Source organism: Camelus dromedarius, chromosome 12, assembly GCF_036321535.1.
Source record: "Camelus dromedarius isolate mCamDro1 chromosome 12, mCamDro1.pat, whole genome shotgun sequence".
Taxonomy (NCBI): domain Eukaryota; kingdom Metazoa; phylum Chordata; class Mammalia; order Artiodactyla; family Camelidae; genus Camelus; species Camelus dromedarius.
Window position 1 is genome coordinate 67,547,711 of NC_087447.1, and position 19,225 is coordinate 67,566,935.

The window sequence follows — 19,225 nt, forward strand, 5'->3', positions numbered from 1 at the left end:
AATACTGAGGGGTCTGATGATGAACAAACTAGGTAAGGTTCGCTCCCTAAGAAAACTCACATTGTGGTGCAGAAGACAATCAGTTAGAAGCATACATATGAAGGAGAGGGAGAGAGAGAGTGAGTATTGACAGGGCTGGTTTAAGGGAGTTGGTCATGGGGGACCTCCCAGAGGGAGCCATTTGAACAGAGACCTGAAAGAAGTTAAGTAGTGACCCACACAAGTATCTGGAGAAAGAATGTTTCAAGCTAAGGTAAAAATTAAAGTGCATATCTTCATTGAAAATTAACAGCAAGAAAGTCAGTGTGGCTCGAGTGAATTGAAGAAAGAAAAGACAGTGTTAAAGTTAAAGAGATATCCAGATGCAAAATCACGTAGGGCCTTATAGGATTTGTAAAACTCTATTACCAAGGGTTGAAGAAACAATATAAGAAAACTCCTTTTTTTTTCTAATGATGAAACAACAAAATACTGCATTTGTCATCAGAAAGGGATTCATAAACAGCTCCCTAGACCCTAAAGTGTGTTGGACACTATTTTAGACAATTGGAGCAATGATATGCAAGAATACTTAGGTGCAACTCAGGATATCCCAGCTGTATTTAGTGGCAATATGACATTCTTTTTCAAGTATCTAAATGTAAATTAATTTATATAATTGTATTTTTAAAATCTGACTCTACATTTGTTCAATAAGCACATGACCCAGCTCCTGCTCTATGATGAGTATATAATCCGATAGGGAAGATGATATATACACATAGAACAGAGAACAATAAGAAAGCACAGTCAGTACCAGTCCAAGAGGAGTTTGTTGTGTGGATGATGAGCAGGGAGTTGGGAGGCCACATCATTTATTTAATAATCCAAATTAGAACATTTTTGAGGGTGAAAGGGGAGACTACTAATAATCTTGCTGAGGAAAATGGTGTAAATTGTCACTATTCCAAGCAGATCAGGGCACAAGTGAATGATATAGCCGTGGTATTTCAGGAAGGAAGAGTTCAAAGAACTCCTTATGCCTCCTTCCATAAAATAGCTCCTGCACTTGGCTTGAGTCTAGGCATATGTCTGGGCAGAAGGAAAGAAAGAATGCATTCTACTCCAGGGAAGTAAGTTATAAGACACATATTGATTTGAGAAGCACTCTATCTAAGATGAAGCACTGATGATTGTGAAGAGTGGAAGATAATATTGGATGGTTTAAGAAAGAGATGTGTTGAGGTTTAAAGCAGACCAGACTATAGTAGATTTATAATCCATGAAAAAAATCTCACGCAAGAGACTTACTTAAGGTCTACTGGTAGGCATGTGACATGAATTAAGTACTCCTAAGTTCCAACTTGATATTAGATGGGAATATTATGGAGCAACATATAGCATAAAATGTACAGATATTTTAATTCTGCGTAATCTCTATGTCATTGCATGACAAATTGGAATAAGAATAGTGTATGGGTATGTTAGTGACATGTAAAGTCAAACCCCTCTTTTATGCATACATGCATTTTTAAGTAAGCGACAATGTTTTATGAGGTTTTCAGTGACTGCTAGATTGATTTGGCCAAGATGGTAAATATAGCAATAAATATATACATGCATATATATATGTGTGTGTGTGTGTGTGTCTGTGTGTGTTAGCGTTTTAGATAATAACGATAACTTATGAACACTTAATATAGTCTTAAAATTATGCTTATTTTAAAACTTTTCCCCCAAATCCTAAGAGCAAGGTGTTGCTTTGATTATTTTACAGATGAACAAACAGAGCCAAAGAAGTCAGGTAATTCACTGAGGACTGCATAGCTGCTAGGTGCAAAGATTCAAACACATTCTTTGCATTGGTATAAAGTCCATAATTTTGTCCATGATGCCACATTTCCTTACACCTATATACGTGCTCACCGAGTTGAGTTCCACGTGGCTCAGTTCTTGGCACAAAGTTCCCGACTGAAATAGGAAGCTGGGTACTTAGTACGCATCTCATTCACTCCATTGTGATAGGATTCATGCTAGTATCACTGGTGTTTTAAGCATTTTCTTCCACCTAGAATAAGAGATAAGTACTAACATTTATTAATATATATATAAATAAATCTTCCTGCTTATTCTCTGATATGATGTATCCTTATATTTCCTGATTTTCATTTAAGCAGTTTCTGTGCAGTTGTTTTCGTTAGGTGATCCCTGTGTCAGACTCCCTCGGTCTCACCTTTAGTGTTCAGCTCCTGAATCAGTGGTTTCTGAGTAAATTTATCCATCTAACAACTGGTTTGTTTGAAATTTGCAGTAATCCGTACAGACATACAGTTTTCCGGTTTCTAAAACTATACTGTTTAACCCTCCTGGCTTCCAAGAAAATTATAGTGTTTTTATTTTAGATACTGTAGTTCCTAGTAGTTTTGTGGTTTTAGAAAAAGCGTGAGACAATCACCAGAAACATTCATTAACCAGCAAACTAGGAACAGAGACTCATGAGGAAAAGTACACAGAGCTCACACTTGTAGTGACTACTCAGAACACATCTAAGTAATTGATACTCACCAGAGAAGTCTGAGTAAGTTTAGTTTTTGAGAAGCAAATTCATTCTTTATCCAGAAATTATAAAAAGTGTTAAAAATTAAAGCGTTACAGGAACTGACCAAAGAATAGCCAGCTTAAAAAGCTGAAGTATGGAAAACTTACGGGCAAATACAAAAATGAACAATGGGAAATAGTTTTCAAAAATTGACTCGGGGAGAATAAAAATGTTTTTTCCATTCAAACCTTCTGTTTTCATAGTATATACATGCCACACATCTCTGAATATCTGAAGCTCATATTTCACATGAATCTTAGGCTCAAAATAATGGCCACTCTTAATTACTGTAAATATATCCATTTTAAAGGCGTATTTCTTATTTCTTAATATGTACTTTAATTGCTAAAAAATCATTATTAATAATTACTGGACTTTACCATAATGTCCAGTTCACAAATATATTTTGATAACAATTTGAGGAGATTAAAATTTGAAGGAAACATACAAACACAATTATAAAAAATCAAAACCCATCTGATTTTTGTAGAAAAATCCCTTATGGAATTAGGAAAAAAGCAAATTCTAAATAGTTCTTATACCATTTATATTATTAGTATAACTCATACCAACTTTTCTATTTTTTCAAAGAAATCAACTAAAAAAAGTTCCAGCCAAAGTTTTATGCTATGTGAATTTATATGAATAGGAATTTGAAGATTTATTACAGTAATTATGTACCAACAGATATAAATATGTATTTTATGACTAGGAGTTTCTTTCTGAAGCAGGTGAACCATAGGGACAAATCCTTGGAGCAGAAAATAAAACATTTCAGAGCCTCTTGATAAATAGACAATATCGACTATTTCTATACGATGCATGGCAATGTGACAAATAAATTACCTTCGTTAAAGATTTGCATGAAGGATTAATGAACATTAGTTAAGCCGTAAAAGCACAAAGAACATTTATGAAAAATTATATTGAGTGGAAGAAGTTGAGCAGCAGAGAATCTCGTTATAATAATTAATCGTATCTAAAGATTCTCTACTGCACCTATATGATAAATGTAACCCAAAGACACCAAAGTTCCACACTTAACATGCAAAACTTAGGCAAGTCACAACTCTAAAGGATTTTGAGGAATAATTTATTAAACTCATATTTGTTTCTGCTGATGTTTATCCTACTATAAATCTTCAAATTTACAACATAAAATTTGCATAGCATGAAATTAAAAGAAGTAAAAATATCTCTTAAAAATTCACCGTCAGTAAAAAATGTTGTGTTTTGAATATTTTGAATGTTTTGAGTTTTTTGAAAAATGTTGAGTGTTTTGAACCTTATGAGTTTTCTTTTGTTTTCAATGCATAGAGTTAAATTAAATTTTATTTATTTTATTTATATACAAATGACAAATACATTTTGGATAAAAGACATCTTACAAATAAAACATGGAAAAATTAGTAAACTGTATTATACTATCCAAGATTTCCATTTTCTTCCCTTTGGAATATTGCCCAAAAATAATGCTTTCTACTCATCAGGCACTGCGATCTTGTGGACTCCTGTTGGTTCCAGGGAATATTGGATTATTCATGTATGGATTTTTGGTTGTTGTTGTTAAATATTTGGAAAACTCTAAGTCCTAATGTAAGAGGAGAGCAGGAATAAGTATCCATGTTGGCAACCGTGCAGTCACACTGCTTTTATCCCTATGAACACCTGCATTTTATGGTAGGTTTCTATGCTAGCAGGACACATCCTTAACACTTTACAGCTAAGGCTCTGTGACCACAGTTTAATTAGATCATGACTCAGTGGTTAATAGGAATATCTGGCAAACTGCTATTGTCCAGTGAGTGGGGCTTAGACACTGCTCTGATTACTTGCTATTTGAAGCATCAAAGTTTTAATTGACAAAATTAGACCCCACAACATACATAACTTTCGAATAAATACTTGAAACAACTATTAATGTTTTTCTTTTTTCATATGAAGATCTGTGCTCAGTAAGATTTCTTGGTCAAGTTTTTGATCGTTGTATCTTAGTTCCCTTATTCATAAAGTGGGGTTACTTATCCCTGTGAGGATTTAATAAATTAATATACCTAGAATGCACTGTCTGGAACACACTAAGTGCTATGGAGGTTTACTAGGTCCTACTGGTGCCACGTCCAGATCTCTCTTATCTAGTTAAGGCATCCATCTGGCAGCTGTGCCTTTTCCCAAGAATTGCCCTTACCTAGGAAATTGTGGTCCCTGCCCTCATTGCACCTCACTTCCCCAGCTGGCAGCCAATAACCTACTGATGCTGGGGAGGAGAGTTTAAAAGACTGATTCTCTTTACCTTCTGTTGACTCACTCACCAAGTCTACAGTGAAATTTGTATTCCACAACCCTAAGTGGGATAAATCTTAAAACTAATCTCTGGCAGGGACCATGTCTTTGCTTAGCTTTTTTTCACCCTTACTCAATCCTGCTTCTCTTAATTCCTTCTCCTGGGAACAGTCTATCAATAAATCACATTCGAAGGAATCCCCTACTCAGACTTCATTTCTAGGAAACTGACCTGAGACCATAAATGTTCACTGATACTGTTGTTATCGTGAAACTGTCTGATGTCCTGATTTGATGAGGATGAACTTTTAGATTACCTCGGGCATATCTAATGGATGAACTAGACAGTCTTCCGGTTATTCTCCAGGCATCTTTTCTTTCAGCTAAGCTCTTCATAATTTTGATAAGCACAGCAAGGTCATATTTCTTGGCAAGGTCCTAGGACACATATATTCTGTTCGTAATCAAGGGCTGCAATCTCTGGGCTGTAACAGTGAACTGTTGGAAGCGTAGAGTGAATGCTTTTTAAGGCCAAGTTCAAAGCCTCAGTTGAACTTGTGCTACAAATTATCACACCCTGTTGAGTAAATGCTGGTCTCTGACCTGATGGAGTTTGCAGTTCAATAAAAATAATTTTAAAACCCTTTAGTGAAGCAAGAATTTTAGGTCGCATTTTGAAAAGAGTTAGCAATGACCTTTATATCTAGACACAAGGGCTGCTGGGATTGAAAAAAAAAAAAAGAAAAAAAAAGACCTCTATAGTGCAAAGTATTCCACAGAGAAAACAAAAATACCTACTGTCATCCAGTTGGTATAATCACCTGAACTCTGGAACTTGGAATTCACTCACCCAAAGTCGTTTGAGTTGTGGATCATGAGAGAATGCCAGTTTACTACTCTTTCTATTATAAATATTCTTTTCTTTATCTTATATTTTGCTAAAGGTGTTTTGAATTATATGCACATAAAATTTTATTTTGTCTTGGTGACATATTATAATTTTTAAGCAGAGCTCTTGTTTCTGACTCTAGGTAACAAACAGAATGAAAATACATGTCTCAAAAACTTATAAAAAGAAGAATTAGTACTTTGTTTTGTAAAACCAAGATAACTGAAATTTAATGTAATAATACAGCTTGCCTTTGTATTAAGGTAATTCAATTTTTAAAACATAGGACAAATGTTCTCTCTTGCATTCTTCACGACATCATTAAAAATATCTTTGCTCTCTCTGAGCTAAGCAAGTGTCAGTTAGACAGTTTTATTCTGTTGTTACTCTCAGAATCCTTGCCTCTGTCTGTTTTATAGGTGAAATTTTTGACACTTTTAGAAATTGTATAAGGTTGAAGTTGAATCTGCATTGCACCAAAAATTAATACATTATACTAGGTCGTTGTCCTGAGCCAATAGCTACCCTTACTGAGCAGTTTCTGCATTTTGAACAGTCTCATCTAAGTGGCTTATGTAATCTTCAATACAATCATATCATAGATATGACTGTCCCATTTTATGGCTATTGAAATTGAGGTTCAGCAAGATTAGAATATAATAATTTAAAAAGTATAATATACTTAAAAAATACAGCTTAGAGTGAGTCAGACAAATTGGAATTTTTCCCCTGACACTTATGAGTTGTCATTTTCCATGTTTCACCCGTTTGAGCCTCAGATGTGTGATGCTGAAGACGACTATGACGATGGTAACTACGTCTGGTTCTGTAGTACTAACCTTATATGTTTAACCCACAATTTCCTCTCTTTACTGCATTTTATGGATGAGAAGACTAAGTTAAATAGTCTGCCCCAAGGTACATAGTTGGTAGATCACGCAGCCGTCTCTGGAACTCCGGTCTTTGTAATTCCAAAGTCCATGGACTTATTCACTCAAAATATTACCTTCTAACCTCTGTGTATGTATGTGCCTGGGAGAACTAAGCGGGGAAATGTGTGAAGTGTGTGACTTCAAGTTAATACCTTAAACACTGCTTTGCATATAAATAGGTATCACTACTTACTTGTTGATACTGCCAGTGGTTTTGATCTCAGTCTCCATCCTAAAACTAGCAGCCGAAATAATATTTATATATGATCCACTTAATAACTTGATCTGCCAAGTCAGCTACCTCAACAGGGTCAGTGACATGTTCAAGCAGAAGCGAAACGATGGACCACCCATGGAGGCTGTTAACCAGAGAGGGAGGTTGGACCACCTTAAAATTTAATGCCCCTTCAACCTCTGTCTTATTTATATAGTAGACTAAATCATGAGAATACTTCATAGTAACTTTGTAAACATGACCCTTTCTCTTTTAGTCATTGACAGTACGTTCCAGACTCTTCAAACTACCTACATTATTTTTCAGTGTCTGTTTTTAGCTCAACTGCAAACATAAGCTTTGATTCATATTCTCAGAGCCAAAATAAATCTGCACAGATCTTAGAAAATTTGCAATGAGAAGTTTAAAAATGTAAAAAAGAAATCTGCTCTTATTCTTAACATTTAGAATGATTTATAAAAATACATATATAGATTTTTAAATTTTAACTATTCATTTATTCATCAAACATTTATTGAGCAACTACATACCAGACATCCTAAAGGTATAGTGGTGAAGAAAGTAGATTTATCTCTCTACCCTGCCACAAGTACTTGATTTGGCTGCTTTCTAGCACAATGAAGGTATAAATCAACAATGTAAAAAAAAATCCTGCCTTCTAATTTCAGGTTGTATTCCCTTATACTCAGTAGTAATGGCTATTTATGGGACAATTCTCTATAATTTCCTCCATGATGTCATTAATTCCAAAACTCAAAATGGTAACTAGCATCACCTACAAACTTTCTATAAACAAAGTTGTCACAGTGCCCATTTTTAAAGCTGTACTGTTTCGGCCAGTAACTTACTAATTTCTACTCTTCAAGTATCTTCATATCAATTAATTCATCAAAACAGGAGGTAAAGGAGTCATAACAGATAATGCAATTGTAGAAACAAAAACTATTGCAAGTAAATTAGTAAACATTAAAATGCTTATGACATACACTCTACTAAACAGCACCCAGTAAAAACCAGTGCAAAAATATATCAAACTATGAGTACAAAACAAACTATTAAACAAAATAAAAAGTTATGCTTGTACAATAAAGAGCAAATTATAATTATAGTTATTTGACAGATACAATATTAAATCTCATATTACAAGAATAACCAGAAAAAGATAAGACCAGGGATTTTAATAAATACAGTCCATCAACTGAGAATTTTACTATAAACCATAATTGAGCATATAATAAAAATAGAGGCCCTTCTGAGTTTTAGGTCTTTCTTTTTATAGCTGACAGAGATAAAGAAACTAAGCTCCCTAGGAGAGTTACATTATTAATTGGGAAGTGAACAAATCAATTGCTGTATCTGTTGTGTTCTCTCCAGATCTTTTGACCCAAAGCTTCTGATGTGTACACACATTATTAGCAAGGAGAATGGTTATTTTGTTATTTTCTTATTTGTAGTTATATTAAAGACTGTTGAAATTAATTGCATATTACTCATTGAAATCGTTTTCAAGGACTTCAGAGAGTTCAGTATGTAGTGTCCTTCCCTTTTCTCACACTTTTTAAAAAAATCAGTGGCACTGCAGTTTTGAGAAGTGAACATCATTGGCCATATGAGTACCTCTGTTTTTATACCCTGTAGATGTGGAAATATATCATTTAAGTAATCATCTTATTTGTCAGGGTAGCAAAGGGAAGATAGTCTGTTTTGTGACACTGAATCAATTAATTACAGCAAATCTGCAGTGCATAAAGCCACAAAACCCAGACATTTACAGAAGACAACAGACAGACAGAAACAACCTAGAAACTTCCCCCAAATTTAGGAATGATAAGTAAAATAAAGCTCAGTATACAATAAGCTCACAGGAAAGAAAAAAATATCTCAGGTATCAGAAACAAACAAGAACTAAAGTCCAGGACTAAAATCCTAACTGAAGTCTAGGAACAGTGTTAGTCCTGAGGAAATCTTGGCAGAAAGGTAGATTGCTTGTATGTCATGTAAACAGACCCTAACGTCTAGGGACTTGAAGATGAACATTCACGCTGGTATAAAGGACAAGTCTTTGAGTCTTGGGGAGAGGGCACCAATCCAGGCCCTTCATGGGCTATGCCCTTAGTGGGCAGCAATCACTGACCCAGGGAGAAAGATAAAAAATCTCTGATAAGAAACCAAAACTTCAAGCCCACCCTGTACATGGGTTTGTAGGCCAAATGTATATTACCATGTAGTATAAAAAATGTACTAGAGAAATTTAACACAAAAATGGATTCTAAGCAGATATGTCCCAAGTGGGGCTTTTGATAAAAACTAACACAAAAGTGCTTTTGAGAAAGACTCTCACAACCTGGGATGCACAGGATATCTCAAAAAGTCACCATGGTCTGCTAAAATAACAAGTACTCACTGAAGAATTTTATCAGGAACTTCTAAAACATTTTTAATTGTCTTGGCTAAACATACCGTTAAAAAAGAAACTTAGGAGAGTGGGAAAATCACACCTGACCAGCTAGTCTCAATATGCTTCTGAAATGAATAATACCATTAAAAACTTAATGCTTAATATATCAGTTTATATTAAAATATTTTAAGGGCCAAGCAAAATTGATATGAAGCAAAGTGGTATATGAGACTAAAGACTATGACCCCAAAGCCAACCGTGGTTTGCTACCTTCCTGAATCATTTTATAATCTTCAGAATCTGACATACTGAAAATCTAGTTAATGCTTGTTTTTTGTGATAGTAAAGTTTGAAAAGAATTTTAAATAATCACTCTTAGAGAATGAAAAAAACATATAGGAGAAAGTAAGCAGTGATTTTTAAAAGAGATTTAGCCCAGTTCAGTATATTCATTTTTTGGCAGAGGCAGAAAATCCAATCCAGACTCACAGTGTCAGCTTTTCTATTGTGTGCCATTTCTACTTTTTAGCTTTCTTAGTATAATGAAATGCTTTGCTGTGTAAAACTGAAAACTTATTCTAAAAACTAAGCATTCTTGAACCCCAAATACACATTTACCTGTAAAATTTGAGAAAATGCCATTTTTGTGTAAATCTTATTTTCCTATTCTAGAAATGTTTTATGAAACATTGATTCAACAAATACTATCCAGACAACAAAAATAATATTTCAATTAATGATAGTCTTCATTTAATTGTTCACTGTTTTCTTTTCCCCAAAATTTCTAGTACTACAAATCAAAAATTGAGATAACCTCAGCAAACTAAAGTAAACTGCAAAAATATCACAGTGTCTGTGAGTGATGCGTGAGCAACAAATGAAACTCTCAATATAATAATTAGAAGAACTCATATTTTTAATTTGGGAAGTCCTTGAATTTAGTGTCTAGTAGAGCAGTGTGGGAGGAGAATGAAGAAGTATTTCAACTGTGCTCTGTGGGTCTTCTTTGAGTAAAGCTGCATGGATATTATTAATAACTTCTTAATGAAATATCAAGTGGACTAAGGACTACCAAGAGAGTAACTGTAGCTATAAGAAAGTTCCCTCTGGAAAACCTTTTGTTAAAAGAGTTGTAAGTTTTTGACATTGTTTATGTGTGCTGTAATTATAAGCCAGTGTAATATAACATTTCAAAATTCTCAGGCAGCTACTAGAACTCAAACATATGCCTCAGAAGTAGTAAATATCGGCTAAGTTTTGCTTAGAATCAACACTCAACTCATCATTGAAGTTTTCTATGGAAAACAGATCAAATAGTATTTAAGCACTCATAATTCTTTTAGATCCTCTTTATTGTTTTTCTTATATTTAAATGGAACATGTAGAAGGAGCTCCTCACCTAATAATTTTGGGGGGCTGGGGATAACAGAAATGTTATTTTTATTTTTATATTTTTATCTTTATCTTTATCTTTTATTTATATATATTATAATATTTATTTTCATATGTTATAAATATTCATTTTGAATTAAATTCTTGGTTATATTGTCTTATTTGAAAACTTACGAAGTAATATAATTCTGTTCCCGTTTTTGAATGAGAAAACTGAACCGCAAATAGTTAAATACTTGTTCAACTTAAACCATCATGAGCAGCCACGTCAGGAAGCTACGCAGACTCTGGAAGTCCCAGCGAACTGAATTAAATGAAGAAAATGTGGTGGGGAAGGGGGATTTCTGGATAGAAGAAATGCCATTTTTAATGTTCATCAGTTGATTATGTAGGATACCCCTGCCTAAGATAATCTCTGTGAAAGTGTTTCTGATCCTTCTCACTAGACAGCCTATGGCACCATCTTTCTGAAACATATATTCATGAAAATCCAATTAACTAATACTATCAATTTACTTTTACTGGACACAATATGTTGGATGTGAATTCAGTTAAGATAAAAAAATTAAATAGTCATAGTAGTAGATGGAGGAGGGTTCTGTTTCAAGTTAATTGATCCATATATAAAGGTTTTAAATTAGTTACATTGACTTTCAGTATAGATGAATAATCTTTCATCCCTGCTTAAGTATCCAAAAAAGCTGACTGAACACCAGGTTCCCCATTGGAAACAGTGCAGGGCCAGGGTGATAAATATACTTTTAACTACCATGATAGGTAGGCAGGTAGATAGGTAGATGGAAAAAAAGAAAGAGAGAGAAAGAGAGAAGGGGGGAGGGGATGAATGGAGGGAGGGAGGAAGGAAGAAAGAGAAAAAGAGAAGAAAGGCATAGAACAGGGCTTCCAAGCCTCACTGTAGGTTAGAATCACGTTTTAGCTTTTTAAAAATTCAAGCAACTTGTGTTCCTAAACAAATAACTCTGAGGAAAGGGGACCTTGGAATCTGCTGTTTCAACCACAGCATGGTAACCCTAATGCCTATTGAGATTTTAACAATTAACTCAGTTGCAATCGGTTTTGATTTTCACTCATCTATTGAAGTTGCCATTCAGTGATATCCCAAAGGTCAATCTTAAGTAACATTTCCTTTTATTACGTTTATAAATATTCCCAGTAAGGCCTTTTGCCTTATTTGGCATTATGTAACCTTCTTGAAATTGTTACGGTATCTGTGACGCTGCATTTCATTTATTCCCCTTGAATCTTTCCAACAGTTTTCTCTCTCACCTTTCGAACATTTTCTTACCTTTTATTTAGATGCTTATGCTTTCCAGAGACCTGTCTTCTCACCATGTGTATTTTCATTTATGTACGTGATTCAGTTACTCCAATATACTGATAACTACCAAATTTAACTTTCACCACAGATTTCCTTTCATGGACCTCAAACACATATTTACCAACTGCTGGAACTATTTACCTGGATTTGCCTCAAACTCAAAATGTCCTGAAAGTGAACCAGTGATCATGCTCCTTAAACCAGTTTGAACTCAATTTATTTTCATCCTGAATTTCAGGTGCCATCCTCTTCCCCATCATTCAAGGGAGATAGGAAAATGTTCCTGGACTGTTGGTTCCTTCATTGTCTTACTTCCTATATATTTCTTTGACCAATATCCTTGTTCTCGTTGTTATGATTATGGCTCTGATTTGGATTTCTTCAGCTCTTTTTGCATTGTGCAATATTGTCCTATTGTTCCCTCCTGAAATCTTGTGCTTACTTAAATCTGACCTTTGCAGAATCACCAGAATAATCTACTAACGTACATACTTATGTCAGCCCTCTGCTGGAAAACACCCAGGATGGAGCACAGGCTCCTTAACACAACACACACACCATGTTAACCTGTGGGTAGCAACTTGGGTTTATCACCAGTCTCTCCAAACTCTTCTCTTCCTACTCCCTTTCTTGCAATTTTTACTCCAGTAACACAAAAGCCTGGTGACCTATTCATATCATCCAGTTCCTTCTGCATAGCATTCCTCATTTGTCTCCTCTGACTGGAACCACTTCAGCACCCTTTATATTATTCAGATGACTAGCCCCAACTGATCTTTTAAGGCTCCTAAATTTCTAACACCAACACAGATGTCTCCCTTGGTCTCCATATTTGAATGTACGACTACCTTCTCAATTTCCCTAATTGATTACCAGATAGCATGTCCAATTTATTCTGTATGAATTAAGCTCCTGGTTTTACTCCACCTGTATCTCCAATGAACTGGCCTTTCTCTAGTCTTCCCATCCCAGTAAAGGCAAATATATTCTTCTAGTTGCTCAGTTACTCAGGCCCAAAACCTGACTCCTTTATTCTTCATTGTTCCCTTCTTGCATTTCATAACCAACCCCTCAGCAATTCCTGTCAACTCTACTATCACGTTTGCACTAAGCCAGTCACTTCTCACCACTTCACCACTAACTACTGTTCTAGTGCAAATCATTTATATTTCATGGCGATTTTGAAAATAGTCTCTTCGGCTAGTAGACATCATTCCTCCTGCTTCCCCTTCCCCTGGTCCCTGCTTTGTCCTCAGACTGTCTTGTCCCTCCCCAGCAGTTAGAGAGAGTTTTAAAGTACAGATTCACACGTCCTTCTCACCCCTGCTGGGCTCTCGCATTCTTTACATGCTTTGGTTCTTCACAGTACTTACTACCTCCGGGCAAACACTTACCTGTTTGTGCATTCTTGTTCTTTCCACTGTAATGACAGTTCCATGAGAACACTGACTTTTTTTTTTTTTCACTTAGGCCATTTCTGGTCTATCATGACCCTCAACTAATATTTGTTGAACAAATGAGTAAATGAATGTAGCTCAGGTGTCTCTAAGCCAAAGAAGTTTTTGCTGATCGACATGATTGCTTAAGAACCCTTCCCCTCTGTCTTCTTCACAACAGGGTATACATCTCCATTTCCTTATTCAACATGGTTTCATAGGTTTGGGTAAATCTCTCCCATTAGACTGATCTTTGAGAATGGGGAACTGTCTCTCTTGTCTTTTTAATTTCATTGCTATCATGGTGCCAATCATCTAATACACATTCAACACACATTGGAATTGAATGAATGAACAAATGGATGGATGAATGAATAAAAGCTAAGTTTCCTTAAGTAATATTTCAGATCTTCCTGTAATCATTAAGAGGAACAGTACTTAAACAGAAAATACAAAATTATATAGATATCTGGATCAAATATGTATGATCTTGCAATATTTCTAACACTTAGTAAAGGCTTTGTTGTTTGAGCTTAACTGTTAGTAAAATAATCTATTTTGTCTTTCAACAATTGAATTTTGTGTATTTTCAGAGATCGTCTATAGCTGGGTATTTAATGAGTTCCCTTCCTTTGTGGTGGAAGACAGCCGGCGGTTCATTTCCCAGGAGACAGGCAACCTTTATATTTCTAAAGTCCAAACATCAGATGTTGGCAGCTATATTTGTCTGGTGAAAAACACAGTGACGAATGCTCGAGTACTTAGTCCTCCAACACCACTCACTCTGCGTAACGATGGTAAGTTGCATGGCCTGATTAAAATGGTCAGCCACCTGAAATGTGAAAAATTAAGAGGTATTAGTGAGTATAATCTGCAAAAATACTGAGTCACTATGCTATGGGCCTGAAACTAACACAATATTATAAATCAAGTATACTTCAGTAAAAAGAGACTTTAAAACAGATGTATATGGGGAGAGGGTATAGCTCCGTGGTAGAGTGCATGTTTAGCATGCAGAGGGTCCTGGGTTCAATCTCCAGTAACTCTACTAAAAAAAAAGTATGTATTAGTGTTTTCCAAACAATTAAACCTAGCACAAATAAAATAAAAAGGCACTCACCGTATTTAGAAGCTACACTTTTAGTCTAAGATTATGCGTACCTTAGAATAAAATTTTGACAGGAAAATGATGATCTATGGATGAGAAATATTAATCATAACACTATCCTAATGCCAAAAACAGTGAGGGATTCTGAAAAGATGAACTGTAATAAAGCCGCCACATTCTTTTCTTTGCCCTTTAATGCCTCCATATAGCATATGTGTATGAATTGCAAGCATTTTACACGTTCACTTTTGATCACATTTTTATTTTAGCTACCTTCAAATTGAATGTTCAGCTTGTAATACTTCATGGTATAGTTATAATTGTTATTATTACTTTTCCAATAAGAGGAGCTGTTGGAACTTTAACTTTTAAGTGCAATTCAGGCAGAAATGATGATTCTATAATTATAGGTATTGCCATCTATCCAAAGTATCTTCAAATTTAAACACCTTATTTGTAGTTATACAGTTTAGCATTGCATTAAAGAAGTCAAGTGCTATATTACAGTTGATATATGATATGTGGCTTGCTCTGTCATGCAATAAAAAAATCTGTGAAGGTATTATTAAGAAGTGAGCTGGAGAATCCTGATGGATTGTGAAGCTTAAAGAATAATCTGTTTCAACACTACTCTTTTATATGCTTAGTTTTAGAATATATGCTGCAGTAATGTAAGCCCAGAGTTTATATATATATATTATATATTTTATATATATAATATATATTATATATTATATATGTATTATATATATATAAAATAATCCCATCAAGTAGAGAGTGTAAATGAAATGCCTATTTTAGAGATGAGGAAGCCAATGTTAAGGAGATGAAGGGACCTGCCAAAGGTCACACAGCTGGGCAATGGCATGGAGGACCAGATGGGAAATAAGAATGGAAATTGGGACACCAATTTAGAGGCTATTGAAACTACCCAGCTAAGAGATGAGAAAGTACAGAATAAAAGCAGTGGTAATAGCATTGGAGAGTAAAAACATGCCTGGGATATTGAGAAGGTAGAGTTATCAGCATGTGATCATTAATTACACATGGGACTCTGGAGTAGGAGGAAGCTTTCACATTGTTTGTCGAGTGGGTGACGATTCTTTTTATGAAAAGAGGGCAGATGAGGTAATAGACTGAGGAGCTGGTGAATGTGAGACATTCAGTTTTGGATATGATGAGATAAGATGTCCATAGGAAATCTATGTGGAAATACACAGTAGGTATACTGGTATATATTCCTAATATGCACAAGACGGGGCTGGGTTAGAGAAAGAGATTTAAGAGTCATCATCGTTTATTCTATCACTGTAGTTAAAGCTATGATTGTGTATATATTATGCCAACTTCAGATTATATAAGAATGCCTCTAGGGTGAAAAGAAAAAAGGAAAATCGATATGCATTTTTAAAACTTACCTAGTTAATAGCTTAGAATTGAGATGATTCTCTGTAAGCCATTTCCATAAAGTTCCTGAGTATTTTTTCCATTAATTTGTTTAGAATGTGAAGCATCTTTGTTTTAAAATTGTAACATTTTGCTGACTAACCAGTAACTAGTTCCATTTATACTATCCATTTATGTAATAATGCTGTACATTTGGTTACTGCCTGAGGTTGAGGAGGCTCTTCTGCCTTCTTTACATACAAAAGACCCAAACATTACATTGACCATCACAAGGGAGAGTAGCACATGTAAAAAAACAGAATCCAAAAATTGATACCACCTTCACTAGTGATTTAAAAGCTTTGATATCAAGGTGATGGTGGCTTCATAAATATCACCTTGATACCACAACCAGACAAAGACACTACCGAAAAAGAAAATTACAGGCCAGTATCATTGACAAACATAAATGCAAAAATCCTCAACAAAATATTAACAAACAGAATCCAACAGCACATAAAAAAATCGTACACCATGATCGAGTTGGATTCATCCCAGGGACACAAGGATGGTTCAACATATACAAACCAATCAATGTGATACACCACATCAACAAAAGAAAGGACAAAAATCACATGATCATCTCAATAGATGCAGAAAAAGTATTTGATGAAATTCAGCACCCATTTATGATAAAAACTCTTACCAAAGTGGGTATAGCGGGAACATAGCCCAACATAATAAAAGCTATTTATGATAAATCCACAGCCAGCATCGTACTCAGTGGTGAAAAACTGAAAACCTTCCCACTAAAATCTGGGACAAGACAGGGCTGCCCACTCTCACCACTTCTATTCTACATAGTCTTGGAAGTCCTGGCCACAGCAGTCAGGCAAGAGAATGAAATAAAAGGGATCCAAATAGGGAGAGAAGAGGTAAAATTGTCACTATATGCAGATGACATACTACATATAGAAAACCCTAGAAGCTCCACGCAAAAACTACTAGAGCTGATAAAAGAATTCAGAAAGGTAGCAGGATACAAGATTAACAAAAAAAAAAAATCAGTTGCATTTCTTTACACTAACAATAAATTGGCAGGAAAAGAAAGTAAAGAAACAATCCCTTTTAAAATTGCATCCAAAACAATAAAATACTTAGGAATAAATCCAACCAAGGAGGTGAAAGACTTATACATGGATAACTACAAGACATTCAATAAGGAAATTGAAGATGACTTAAAGAAATGGAAAGATATCCCATGCTCTTGGACTGGAAGAATCAATATTGTTAAAATGGCTGTAGTGTCCAAGGCAATCTACAGATTTAATGTGATCCCTTTCAGATTGTCCAGGACATATTTCACAGAACTAGAACAAATCATATTAAAAATTATATGGAATCACAAAAGACCCAGAATTGCCAAAGCAATATTGAAGAAAAAGAACAAAGCTGGAGGAATAACCTTCCCAGACTTCAGACAATACTACAGAGCTACAGTAGCCAAAACAATGTGGTTTTGGCATAAAAACAGACATATGGATCAATGGAACAGAACAGAGAGCCCAGAAATAAACCCACACACTTATGGTCTGTTAATCTTTGACAAAGGAGGCAAGAATATACAATGGAGAAAAGACATTCTCTTCAGCAAGTGGTGTGGGGAAAAATGGACATCAGTATGTGAATCAATGAAGTTAGAACACTCCCTCACACTATACACAAAAATAAACTTAAAATGGCTTTAAGACTTAAATATAAGACAAGACACAATAAATCTCCCAGAAGAAAACATTGGCAAAACACTCGCTGACATAAATAAATCTCAGCAATGTCCTCCAGGGCAGTCTACCCAGGCAATAGAAATAAGAGCAAAAATTAACAAATGGGACCTAATTAAACTTATAAGCTTTTGCACAGCAAAGGAAATCATAAGCAAAACAAAATGACAACCTACAGAATGAGAGAAAATATTTGCAAATGATACGACTGACAAAGGCTTAATTTCCAGAATATATAAACAGCTCCTACAACTTAATAACATAAAAAACACAAACAATCCAATCCAAAAATGGGCAGAAGACCTAAAAAAGCAATTCTCCAATGAAGACATACAAATGGCCAATAGGCACATGAAAAAATGCTCAATATCACTAATTATCAGAGAAATGCAAGTCAAAACTACAATGAGGTATCACCTCATACCAGTCAGAGTGACCATCATTTAGAAGTCCACAGACAATAGATGCTGGAGAGGGTGTGGAGAAAAGGGAACCCTCCTACACTGCTGGTGGGAATGTAGTTTGGTGCAGCCATTATGAAAAACAGAATGGAGGCTCCTCAAAAAATTAAAAATAGACTTGCCATATGATCCAGCAATTCCACTTCTGGACATATATCCAGAGGGAACCCTAATTCAAAAAGATACATGCACCCCAATGTTCATAGCAGCACTATATACAATAGCCAAGACATGGAAGCAGCCTAAATGTCCATTGACAGATGACTGAATAAAGACACTGTGGTGTATTTATACAATGTAATACTACTCAGCCATTAAAAAGAATAAAATAATGCCATTTGCAGTAACATGGATAGACCTAGAGATCGTCATTCTAAGTGTAGTAAGCCAGAAAGAGAAAGAAAAATACCATATATCACTCATATGTGGAATCTGAAAAAAAAAGAAAAAGAAAAAAGGACACTATGACCTCATCTATGAAACAAATAGATTCACAGACATAGTAAACAATTATGGTTACTAGGGAAAAGGGGTGGGAAGGGATAAATTTGGGAGTTTGAGATTTGCAAATGTTAGCTATTGTATATAAAAATAGATTTAAAAAAAACAAATTTCTTCTTTATAGCACAGGGAACTATGTTCAATATCTTGTAATAACCTTTATGAAAAAGAATATGAAAATGATATATGTATGTATATGCATGACTGGGACATTGTGCTGTCACAAGAAATTGACACATTGTAACCAACTGTACTTCAACTGAAAAAGATTTGTGAGAGAAGTTTAAAAATTCACGTTTTTTCTTTCTGTATATATCTAAGGTGGTTGTTTTCTTGGTGATTGTTTGTCTATTAATATCTCCTTTTTTTCATAGTAATGGTCACTTATCAAAGGACTCTCATAAGTACTGATAAGAGGGGAAAAAAACACTCACTTACCTCCCTATCATCCAATTCCACTCCCTAAAGCCAACTTTTTAACTTTTCCTATTTTTTCTTATGAGGTT

General features: G+C 34.9%; 1 protein-coding gene across 1 annotated transcript in view; it reads left to right on the forward strand.

Moving 5' to 3' along the window:
- The window catches only part of CNTN5 (contactin 5), a 1,016,453-nt gene that overhangs the window by 701,167 nt on the left and 296,061 nt on the right, over positions 1-19,225 (forward strand). The window contains exon 8 of the mRNA XM_031460619.2: positions 14,076-14,279. Coding sequence (XP_031316479.2) covers positions 14,076-14,279 — 204 coding nt within the window. The remainder of the gene's footprint in view (positions 1-14,075; positions 14,280-19,225) is intronic.